We start from the raw sequence: 12,772 nt of genomic DNA on the forward strand, positions 1-12,772 counted from the left end.
TGTAATATCTACAGCTAAGAGTTCAAAAGTTACAATGAGTTACTTGTTTCACTTTTTCACAAAATACTATTTTCCCCCCTTTCTTCAGAATACAGCAACAACCCCTGCCTACAAAAAAAGAATGAAGAGATGCCAGTGGAAATGCAATGTATAACTTAGATAATCTAATCTGATCAAACAGAAAAAGTCAGTGTAGAGTTTTATGTAAGTTTAATCTGAACAAATCGATTTAAAAATACAGTATAAATAATTCTTAACTTATATAAAAATTGATTAAGAAAATTTGGGGGTTTTTTTGGTGCTTCTTACTAACTTTACAAAAGAGCATTATTAAACACAGAAGCAAAACATTTTAACTATGGCCTTTTTCTAAGAGATAAAATATTTACACACTCACAGTACTTTTTTTTTTTTTTTGGTGCAAAATATGTACTGACTGATAGACTGTACCTTTCTGTACAAAGACAATTTCAGCTTACTTTGCATAGAAGAAATCAACACACACTCACAAAAAACCCCACTAGATACATAACTTTGTTGCTAAAATACTTCAGGTAAGCCTTTTGGAAAAATTCATTAGGCATTAACTTTCTCCTTAAGAGTCAGTTTTATTTTCTAAAGCATCAATTAAGGCTATTCCAGCATTGAGGTCTTGGCAATACATGTCCAAACCATTGTCCATCATACAATGCCAGATGTGTGCAGTGTGTTACCAGTAATTTTGCCTGCTAACACAGTCAGCAATTCCTATCCCAAAATTAGTCTTCTGAAACTTCAAGTTTTCGTTGAGGAATATATAGAGTTCCTTGAGAGGTTCTCTGGGTACTATCTGAGTTTGCAGATAGTGAAGGTTCTGTGTTTGGCCCTCCTGGTGTGCGGAAAAAGTTTTCTGTAACTGCCTGAGGCTCCTGAGGTTCCTTTGGAGCAGAAGGCTGAAGAGAAAAGAGAAAAGTACTTTCATTTATGGGGGAATAAAAAGTAAATTCTATTTCTAAGTTTCTGCAGGATGTTAGCAAACTTTTTTTTTTTTTGCCTGAAATTTGAAAACTTAACTTTTTACTGAGAATGATATACCTGCATTCCTTGCTATATATATATATAAATACATAAACATACGGTTTCTCTAACCCCCTTCTTTTTTAACACAAATAGATAGCAGGCAATACAGCATTACATAAAATATACAGAGAAACTTCCTGTGGGGAAAAAGGTATTTTAAATCCTGTACAGTCTTACCCTATTAAAAGAAAAGCTATAACTAAACACAAGAACTCGAGGGTAGATTAGGGAAGTTACAAGAAAGACAGACAAAAGTAACAAAGGGGCAATTTGTTAATAAGCACAATCTCAGATCTATGTAAAATCCTCCCTCTAAAACAGCAGTCTCTTCACATCTTGTCATCGTCCAGCTGGCTCCACTTCCACCACAAATAAGTCACTTATCTTCCTTGCTAACCTCTCATTTCTACTGTATTTAGGCTGGGCCTTCACTGCTAGCTGTTTTTGGGCAGTGCTGATTTCTAAAGATCAAAAAGAAATGTTTTATTTATAAATGTTACCTGCTGTAAGGGAATTACTGCACCTCACTTCCCACTCAACCCACCATGGTGGAGTTACAACATATATTTAACTCACCTTCCCTTCTTGCATGTTTGTGCTCCCTGAGCTATGGTTGGTATTTTCTGATTGGGAAGAGCCTGGCATGTGCTGAAGAACAGGATTTGCTGTAACTTGCACACCAGCAGGTATTAGTCCTATGTGTTGCAGCATGAAGTTCAGAGCTGAAGAGCTTGGATTTGAGGCAGAACCGGTGCTGCTTGAATTGAGGCAGGAGTTGCTCAGGACAGGTGCAGCAGCTATGGAATTTGGTGACAGCATTATGTTCAAGGGGGTTATATGAAAAGCAGGAATATTGACTGTTTTCAGTTCTGAGGCTGGCATTGGAATGACACCTGGAGCAGAAACATCAAGTGTTGAAAGGAATTAGGACAAACTGGCCCCAGGCCCTTGAGCCAGCCCCCCGTGCTTGTTTGCCTGGCCACTCACCAGTGATGGGAGAGCTGTAGGCTGTGTGCTGCAGAGAACACACCCCAGCCTTCTCTTTATTGGAGCACTCTGCCTTGTTGCCATGGGTGCAGTGAGTCAGAGGAATCAGATAACCAGATGGAAAAAAAGTCTGAAAAAGAAAGACAGCACACCTTTAGCCCAAACATGTAATAAACCCCAAATTGCTTTCTCCAAAACTGCAACCCTCCCTTGCCTTGGTCTTATTTTTTATTCTCCATGTCCCCAGGATGCCATATCTCTACTGCTTTGTGTCTGAAACACAACAGATTCAAGGAGATGCTCTTTCAATTAAAACCACACAGAAGTCAGCTGGTTCCATTTCCAGTTGATACTCTTGGTGGGGAACTGGAAATCCACCTGGGATTAACAGAGTGCAATTTGACCAGCTGGAAAAGAAACCCTGATACTGAATACTATTTTTCCAGAAGAAACATCCTGGACCCAGTAAATCAGCACATAACCTCATTCTTGGATTGTGTTTTTCATAAAACTTCTGCATTAACACATTGTTTTTGTCAACAGAACTGTTCTTTATTCAGGTTCTCCACAGCAATTTCAGTCTTAACTGCAGAATACTGAATTTTAATTCAGAATACAGAATACAGGATCTGAGGAAGAGAGTTTCATGTGATTCTGTTTCAAAGTATTTGACAGTAAGTACAAGGGATTGGGGAGGTAAGGGATCTCAACATTGCCCTCAGCTCCTTAGTGTGACCTTCCTTCCAATGGAAGCCTGAAAGCCTCTTTATGTCCTCTTATTTGTGTACTCAATGCTGAAACAGAAATCCTATAAACTAAGCTTTCAAAAGCTAAAATCAATTCAACCAAAGACAATCTTTGTAGGTGTAGTTCATTATAGTTTTGTTGCTTTTGCAAAGACTCCAGGTAGTGTTTTCCCAGGGAATGGCAAGATATATCTTACCTCAGGAGCGGGAATGGCAAATGCCACAGGTATGTCTTGTTTTCTTTTGATTTTATCTTCATCTTCTGGAATATTTTCTTTCGTACATTGGTCACAGCAACTTGCCACGTTTTGATCTACTGTTTTGGTTTCATTCTGTCTCTCTTCCTGGACATTGTCCATTTCATGATTAGTTTGTGAGCTATTGGAAGGTGGTTTTTCATTCTTAGTGGATTCTCCCTTTGAAAAAAGTACATGCAAAAAGAAAGGCAGGTGTTGTAAGGCTTAACAGTCTCAGTTAGAGCCCTACAATGATATTTATACATTCTTAAAAATTGGAAAGCAAGCTTTTTACTTCCTCCTCATTCCCAAGTTTGTGCTATAAAAATTCTGGTCACTAGGACAGCCAGCCCATGTTGTCACCTCTTGTTTCTTCCCAGCTAGTGGATGTTTGATAGCATGTGCTGTCATAACACACCCATAACATATGATGACTGTTTGGCAAGCCAAAGTTACAGCAGATTATAATTTACAGAGATGCTAAAATAATCAACAACTCAGGAGTAGAAAGCAATTCAGCCCAAATCTCTCCATATACACCAAGTTTATCTAAACCTCTTATTCTCTTCATATGCTGTTCTATTATGCCTACAACAACCCAACACTGGGTGGAAATACTTAGAAGGTATCAGCATTTTGGGATGATCCCTGTCCAATGATTTTTATACATCCACTTCCCTCCTAACACCTCTAAAGCCAAGAATGGATGCCAGCAAATTTACAGAATTCTAGAATTCAAGGGACCTTGAAGATCACCTGCTTCCAAACTTGCTCTCAACCTGACTAGTCCAGAATCATGTGTATAAATAGGTAAGTTTTGATATAGCATTTTGTGAGTTGTTTTATTTTCACTACACCTGTACACTTTGTCTTTTTAGATACAAACCCCAGCCCCTCAAACTTCAGCAGGCACAGCAAATGACACCATCTCTTCAAGCCTGATGTTATTTAAAACGCCTACTCTCACTGGCAGGCTCCTACATCACTTTGAAAATGAGTAGGTGGCATCACTAAACCATAAAATGGCATTTTAAAACTTAATTTAACTTACCAAAGACGTATCAAGGCTTTCCTCATCACTTTTACGCCTTTTAATTAATTATTCTCTGGTAATGCTTGTGATCTTTTAAGGCACCGAGATAAAGTTTCTGATTTCGTTTCAGGTCTTTCTTCAGCTGCCAGGGATTTTGTAGGCTCATCAGGACCTCTCTGAGTGTCCCCTTCTTCAGTGCTTATTTTATTTAATACTTTTGAATTATTACTCTTCATTCCAGTATGTTAGCACACGGCACAGCCTGCAACATGAAGCCTGGGCTGTAGGTTGTCACCGTGTGGGCTTGGGAAGGTGCAGACAGATTGCATATGAAACCCCAGACTGAGGGTGAGGTAGGATGACTGGTGACACAGAGCTGTGGCTCGCAGGGCACACCCCGAGGGGCTGGCTCAGAGCTGGCTGCTGAGAGGGTTCAGGCTTGGGGACAGCCTCAGGTGAGGACAGGGCACGTTCATTTGCATCTCTTCTGCTGTCCTTCAGCAAAAAAAAACAAACAACAACAACAAAAAATCCCAAATGTGTTTTAATTACTTCATGCAGAAATAAATGTCCTGACAAATTATCTTCTGTAACACAAAGACTTAACGTGAACTTGTACTTCTCAATCCACTAATGAGAAAATAAATTAAAAACTAGCCTGCAGTACTCAGAGTTACTGGTTTTTGCAGGCTATTGCCCCACTCAAACTGAGCATAACTTTAACTTGTTCTCACCTTTAAATTTGTGCAAACTTACTTGGATTGTCCTTCCAGCTGATGTTTAGTGATTGCTGGAAACTGAGCTATGTATTTGGGAAAACTGGTAAACTTTGATAAGTATCCTGGTGGAGGAAAAGAACAAATCAAAACTGTGAGTACATCAAATTCAGAAGTTAAAATTTAACTTTAACTTGAGGAGACCACGTTATGTAATGTAACATACACATTTAATGAGACAACTTATCCTCAAACAGCCAGATTTGATTTGATCAGCTGGATGTCAGCTTACATCAAACAAAGTTTAAAGGCCCCAGAGAGGAACCCAGCAAGAACATGGACACTGACAGGTAATTTTCTGGCCATTTTGTGGAATACAGAACTTCTTAGATAGTATGATCCAAAGCAGAGTGTCTGCCAACAAAGCAGGTTCAGAGAAGATCCAATATTCAGAGATTCAGTGATTCTAGACAAATAGAAGGTTTGTAGCCATTTCTATATTTTTGAGAGTTCTTAAGATGTATTTTTTGAAAGGAGGCACCACCCACAGTCATCTGCATGTCCTGTGAGAAGTGGGCAAGGCCAAATATTTTATGGGAGACTACATCTGACTTAAAAACAAAGAAAAAGAAGTCTCCAAAGAAAAGTTAGGAAAAGATACATACTGGAACTAATTTTTAACTGGGCTAGTTGGAGCAGACTGGATCTTCCTTCTGTCGTTCTCTATTGCTCGTAACTAATTTTATTAGAGATGAATGCCGTGTGAAGTTTTGCTTCCTTTTGAAGGAAAAAAAGGGCTTTTGAGCACTGCTCTTTGGAAGGGATGGATTCTGAAATAGGTGGGGCACAGGTTTGTAGAAGTTGCTTCAAGTTTTGTATCTGAAAACAGAAAAAAAGAAGAAAATACGTATCGTATGCCAGATTCAGTAATTAAAAGCAATTATTTGAGCCTGGCTTATAATTCTGGAACTAGCAGCAGCAAACATGGAAATTGAAGAATCTCAACAGGTGAACATCCACTGTGTGTCAATAAATACTGGTTGGTGTGCTGTTATGGACAGTGACGTGACTAGTAAAAGATTTTCTGCTTAGTTATTGTGTCTTTTGGTCAAAAAATTCTAGTAGAGAAAACAAGGAACAATCAATATCACTCAGCAGAACAAAAGGAAATGACACATACACCTACCCTGAGTATTGGCAAGACCTCAGGTCCTGTCCACTTGAATGCTGGTTTTCTACCTCTCTCCTCTGTAACATGAACTTTTTTGATAAGCTTAAGGCTGCTAAGAACATTTGCTATGTCATAAAGTCTTCTAATTTTGGGCTGAAATAAAAGAAATAAATGTGAAGTATAGCAGTTCAAATTAACAAGTTAGCATGTATCAGATAAAGAAATGTTGTAACACTCTTAAGTAGCTAAAAGGAAAAAGCTTAACAAAAATTATAAGAACAATTTTGTGGAACAGGTATCTATACAAGGAAATAACATTGTGATACAAAGTTTACATTTAAAATAGAATAACAAGATACAGATCTAGAACAACACTGCTAAGTTTATTATGTTAAATATGAAAAAAAAAAAAACATTTTCAAAACAAGTTAATTTCTGTGCAATGATCAAAGCCTACACACAATCCCCTAGTAAATATAAGTAGATAAAGGCAGGTACACACATGCGATGGCAAACGTAGGAACTGGAGGGAAGAGAGACACTAAAATCCAACAGGATAATCATCCTGCATGTCTTCCCTATCTCTAGGGTTGAGCTATGAGGGAAAAGTTTCAGAGGTAGAAGTCAAACTACAAGTGAGTTCTAGAGTAACGTGCTTAGGTTGTGGAATTTTTTGGCTTTATAACCAAGAAGGTGGTAAAATGTGGAATTGATACTTGAAATACAGGTAGACAGATGGAACTTCCTGAAAATGCTTTTATTGTGAGACAAGCTCTTCTTATGGAAATAAAAGCAAGCAAAAAACCCTGCTGAGTATCCACCCACCCTCTCTATGTTGCTGTGAGGCAGTAGTGGAAAGGAAATCATGAACTGAAACCAGCAAGGATCAGTATTTGCATAAACACAATTTCACACACACACACACACACACACAAAAACCCCCAAAAAAACCCAAAAAACAAAACAAAAAAAAAAAAAACCAACCACCAGAAAACAAAAAAACAAAACCAAAAACAAACCACCAAAAGCCAAAATCAAGAAAATACCCAAGCAAACAAAGGAATATGAGAATCAAGGAAGAGTCTATTTTTCAATGAAACCCACAACTATCCCTCAAAAGCAGCACATTTTTAATTATTGTATGTCTACTGACCTAGACCTAGAAATACCATTTCATTAGAACGGAGAGGAAGAGGAAGAAGTGTGCAGGGAACTGAGAGAAGGGTAAAAGAATGAAGAAATAATTGGCAGTTAGAGCACAGGGTTTCACTTCTCTGGAATGCAATTTGGTCACAGGATATTTACAGGAATTTCTTTAGATTTCTACCAAGTTAGTTATGTGGGCAGAGTACGATTTTGCATGATTCTGGGGCATCTTTGGTGAAATGATGCTGAAAACTTTGACAGGCTGCTTGAGGAAAGACAAATTGTTACCAATACGGAGCCTTGTGGACATTAACTTCAGGAGAGGGAGGATTTAATGGACTTTCCTCTCAGGTGGGTATTATGTATCAATGACCACACGAAAATTATAAACTGCAGAAGGTGTTTAGTGAGTTTTTGGAGGCTCAAATATATATTTGTGGCAGGAAAAATGAGACAGTATTTTTCGTTATATTTAGTAGTACTGGGATAATTCGTTTAGTTTACACTTGATGTTGTACTTACTTTTAAACTGCTTTTATCTAAGTCTTCTAATTGATCTTCTCCAATCAGAATTTTAGCAGCAACTTCAAGGCTCACTATTTGAGGTGTTTGATACAAGAACAGCATCACAAATTTCTGACTCATCACTCGTAAGGACTTGTATTTCCTGCCATTCACTGATGCTGCAGCAGATAGGAGAAAGGATTAAAGTATTCAGTGACACACCAGCTACAACATAGAACACTGAAGAAATTTGTTAGTAATAATAGTTGTAAGAATAACACAGAGACTAGGCAGGGCCAACGCTGACTCCAGAATCATGTTTCTACATGACAAGAAAACAGATGACTGGGTGGATACCAAGTCTAACTACAAAGAAGAGAGGGTGATGTATCCCACATATACATTTCCCATTGTCTGACAACTTGTACTCTTAAAGAATCTTAAACCTTAATTAAAATTTCTTCCAGGAATCAAAACTAAATTAATAAAAAAAATTGAGTAAGTTATGCTTCAAGTTTCTATAAACATTTTCTAGTAACTTCTGGTTTCTATGACAATTCAGTGGTAATGGCAATTGGATCATATGTTGGTGCTTTTGATAGTTTCACCTGAATATACAAACAAATTACAAGAAACTGAACAAATAAGACAAGTGAAAGAGTGCAGAGCACTATTTCTCACCACAAAGTTGTGGTGCCTTTGGGACAACACCACCTCAGAAAAAAAAAAAGGAAGAAGACTAATAAAAGACTAAAAAGACTTTTCAAAGTTAATAGAAATTTATCATTTTAAGTACACTATTACTCTTGGCATAATAGAGAATTATTACCAGCACGAAATTCCACTCCTGGGAGCTCGACAAAAGACATTTCTGACTGCTCACTTGAGCCAAAAGAACTTGCCATTTCTTCATTTCTTTTACCATCAGCATCGAATTCATGCTCATACTCTCTTTTCTTGATCATCTGGATTTGCTGTATGTATTTGTTCTCTTCCCCCACCTTTTTCAGGGCCTGCAGGGTCTGGGGGAGGTTGTGGCGCCCCGTGCCAGACGTATCTGTTCCTGGCCAGGCGGCTCACCATGTGCAGGCTCTCCAGCACATTCACAATGTCATAGATGCGCTGCGCTCCACGTCTGCAGAGGGAAAGGTGCAGGCACATGTTACCTGCAGCACACTCCCTGCCCTATTCTTAATATACTTCTAAACCATTTGTCCCAGTTCCACATCATAAACTGAGAAGAGCCCTCACAGGTCAATGCTGGCAGGTAAAACAGATCTTTGCTTCATGTATGGAAAGACCTTGCTGTTCCAGAGTTATACTTAGCATTCAGCATTCCTCAAGAAATAAAATGTACTGTTGCCGGAAGAGCCATTATGTCGCCTAAGTTTTCTTGCCTTCTGAGTGTTTGTATTTTTGTACTGGAGATTCTCACGCAACTCGTGTAAACTATATATACCATATTTAGAATTATCTACTTTGTTCACATATTTCTCCTCTAGGAGGAGCCTTATATAATGTGACGTTCACCTACAAAATGAAGAAGTGGCAACCTGTGCAGCCAATCTTTGCCTTCTGTAGAAAGTGTATATAAATGGAGTCAAAAATATTAAACTAGAGCTTTCCTGCCTAACTTTCTGCAGCCTGCCTCGTCCTTTGTGCATCCGATACTGCAACATCATGGGTTTCAATCCAGCTTTAGAAAAAAGGAGCAGTTTTTAATTATTCACTGCATTGATTTTAGATTGTGTCCTTAAATAACCTTGGAAATTCATGGTAGGAAACTCTTTTACAACTTTCTTTCTTATGTGTTATTTTATTAGCACAACTTCTCATTTGTCTAAAAAACTCTGTGCACAGACATTTCCTAAAAAAATATGTCCTTCTGTAAAAAGTATAAAAAAATGTAAATCATTACAGCTTTCAAGTTTTTATAACCATTATCATATACAAGCTGTAGCATACTGTAACTCCATGACCTTTTGATTTAAAAAAGGCCTCATTTTGATGTTAGAAACCCGAACTCGGCAGCAAATCATTGGTGCAACAATAAAGAACAGTGATATAAAATGAGAAAGTTATCATCAAGAACAGAAAGCAGTTTCTTGCTTTGATTTCAAGATCGGACAGGAAGCTGTGGCTCAGTTTGAGAAATGCTAGTCCTGCTGCAAAAATCTAACACTATCTTAGATATCATCTCTGAATCAAAAAAACTGCAACTGGTTATTTGTGGTATCAGCAATAATTTAGATGTTCAAGATGAAACAGGATTCAGTGCTTCTCAGCTCAGTTCACTGAGGAAATATCAGCATTTTAAAGAAGTGCTCTAGGAATTAAGACTCAAAACTGGGTTTAAATAAATTTGAGGAACAGAGTAAGACATCCAAAATTGTATGGAGCAAAATTGTACTAACAAAAACAGCAGGTATTGGCAAATTTGTGTGAAGAATATTTAACAGGATCGAACCACCAACTTACGTAGCTCTTCAGTGACTTCATCAAGGCAAATGAACTTTTCTGTGAAGGGCTGGGGTAATCAGGATATCGAGCTAAGAATTTATGACACAGTAATCCGAGACTTTTCTCTTTGCGACTTGGCTGAGATTTTTCATATTCATCCCCCAACAAGTGTTCCTACATGGGAATAAGGAAAAGAGATTGTGAGGATTTTGACAATATATAAGCACAGATATTTAAAAGCTTTGTAGCAAAGGGCCAGTGTTCTTCCTTTGTCCTCAGCAGCTGTGAAATAAAACCAGAACATTACCTGCTGCATGTAGCTAGTCAATATCCTTACTTATATCTAGTAAATGCTCAAAAATCAGAACTTAAAAAATAAGATATGCTATGTCAATGTATAGTTTTTTTACTGAATAAACAGCCTTTAGCTAACTTAAAAACAAGAAAAAATAAGTACAGACAACTTTACAACATACCTGCAAACGGTGTTTTGTCTGTAGGACCTCACTTGAACTGTCTGACAGTTGTCTTCTCTGTTCTCTGCTCCTAATCTCAGGACTGGCTGCACTAATCAGCATTTTCAGGTTGGAAGTAGGTGTCCATGGATCTGCTGGAGGGGTTTCCTTCGGTTTTGGGGGTGTGGTTAGAGGTGGACAGTCAGGCTGTCTCTCTGTCAGTACCAACTGTGAGGTAGCCGCTTGTTTCAAAGGAGTTTTCAGTACATTTTTGCATGGCTCAGAATGCTCATTTTCCTACATATCAAGAAAAAGAACAACGGTGATATTAAAACCATGATCTATTTATCAATAACAGTCAAAGGGGGATAGCGATCCATTGCATTTTTTGGGTAGCTTCAAGTTGGGTTCCAGTCCTACTCTGAACCAATAAGTCCCTTCCCTGAAACCATTCCTGCGCCTGTAGCTTAAGGCTCGGATCCTGTGGCATTTATTCCTCGGGTAATTTTCCTTTTTCCTTCCTCTGAGGCAAATACAATCAGAACGTATGTTAATGCAGAGCAGAGAGCTATTAATAATGGCTGAAACATGTCATGACCCGGGAGTAGGTGTGATGTTGCTTATAAACCCTGTTGGGCATAAATAGACACCAGCCTACATGCCAAGCAACTCTGATCCTTTATCATATATCATCGCCTTAACTCCGGCATTTAGTAGTCATAGAAGTGTTGGCTAACAAACTCTTAACTTTCACGGTGAACTTTAACAAGCTCCCAACTCTCTCAACAAACTTGGGAGCGGAGTAAGGGGTGGAATGTGATCGCGGGGCTTGCCGAGATAGAACATGAGAGGATAAGAGGGCTGGATCAGGGACCGATCCACTTCCTCGTAGTTTCCCCTCGTATTCCACCCTTCGCTTTTGGCGCCCGTGTCTTGGCGCATGCGCGCTCGGCTCCGCGGAGCGCTCCGAGAAATGGGTCTGGGTTCTGTGGTGGTCGCGGAGCCCCTCTCGGTGAGGGGCCCGGGGCTCCAGGCGGGCCGGCGAGCCTGCAAATTGTGCGGGAAAGGGGCTCGGCACAGGGCCGCCCCACCTCCGGGGGACCCTCTTCCATAGCAACTTCCCTGTCACGGCACCACCAGAACATCCTAAGACAAACACGCTTTAAACATCATTATACCTGCTCCTCGCACACCCTCTGTTTAAAGGGGGGGAAAAAGAGAAAGGAGAGCAACGAAGAAGAATTGTTTCTTTACGGACTCGGTGGATAAAGATGCGAGAGATGAAGTTTCAGGAATTTTTGTCGAGGACAGAAATTAAAGCGAAGGCAAAACGCGCTCGGTTTTCTGCCATCCCGCGTTTCTACGCCGCGATCGTTCCGATGGAAGCGGTTTCACCCCCGCGGGCAGCGGGGCTGTCACCGCCCCGCGGAAGGCGGCAGCTCCGGGGCTCGGCTGCTCTCGCCCACCGGAGGAATTACCTTGTCGCCGGCCCCCATCTCCCCGCCCGCCGGCCGCATTCTCCCGCCGCCTCAGGAGGCGACACCCGCCGCTGCCGCCGCGCCGCTCCGCATCGCAGGTCCTGCCGGCTCTGCAGGGCGGGAGGAGAGAGGGAGGCACTGGCTGGGGGACCCCGTGACGGGCCGGTTCCCGCTGCCTCCGGCGGCCGCCGGGCTCGTCCCGCCCGCTCTCCGCCTCCCGGCCCGGCCCGCGCGCGCCCGCCGCCCAACGGCCCCGGCTCCGCCCCGCTCCGCCCCACCGAGGCCCGGCACCGCCCATCGGCCGCGCCGGCGGCGTGTTTAACACAGGGGAGACGCTACGCCCGGCGCCCTCCCGTTCCCTGGCGCTCCCGCCGCGCACCCCACGGTCCAGGAGCGCGGGCGGCCCCCGGGAGCGGCGCTGCCACCGCCGCCACCCGGCCCGGCCGAAGCGCGGGGCCGCTCCCGGTGCCGATTTGAATTTCAACGCGCGGAGCCGCCGCGGGCGGGTGGGGCGGGTGCGGCAGCCAATCAGCTCCCGGCGCTGCGCCCCGCGCGGCCAATGAGAGCGCGGCGCTGCGCGGCCTCTTCCCTTCTCCTCCCGCCTCCCGCTGCCGGGCGAGCGCCGGCGGCGCTCGGGCCGGGCTTTGGCGGGTTCCCTCCCTCGCTCCCTCCCTGCCTCCCTCCCGCCCCAACGGACCGCGGGGGTCGCGGGGCGGAGCGGGCGGGGGCCGCCAGGCGGTTTAGCGGAGCCCACTTACCGCCGCCGCCGCCTGGCCTCGTC

The 12,772-nt window shown here is 42.0% G+C and overlaps 1 protein-coding gene across 1 annotated transcript; it reads right to left on the reverse strand.

Moving 5' to 3' along the window:
* Positions 1–193: 193 nt before the first annotated feature.
* On the reverse strand, positions 194–12,059 carry E2F8 (E2F transcription factor 8). Its single transcript, XM_066320535.1, is given in 24 exon segments — positions 194–932; positions 1,636–1,952; positions 2,047–2,176; positions 2,990–3,208; positions 4,080–4,126; positions 4,129–4,305; positions 4,308–4,373; positions 4,376–4,531; positions 4,534–4,556; positions 4,818–4,866; positions 4,869–4,902; positions 5,439–5,510; positions 5,512–5,568; positions 5,570–5,629; positions 5,631–5,656; positions 5,960–6,101; positions 7,617–7,777; positions 8,428–8,641; positions 8,643–8,722; positions 8,725–8,733; positions 10,077–10,109; positions 10,112–10,232; positions 10,535–10,810; positions 11,992–12,059. Coding segments are annotated over 24 exon segments (2,682 nt in total). The 5' UTR covers positions 12,031–12,059; the 3' UTR covers positions 194–758.
* Positions 12,060–12,772: the final 713 nt, after the last annotated feature.

This window comes from Sylvia atricapilla, chromosome 6, assembly GCF_009819655.1.
Source record: "Sylvia atricapilla isolate bSylAtr1 chromosome 6, bSylAtr1.pri, whole genome shotgun sequence".
In the NCBI taxonomy this organism is placed as follows: domain Eukaryota; kingdom Metazoa; phylum Chordata; class Aves; order Passeriformes; family Sylviidae; genus Sylvia; species Sylvia atricapilla.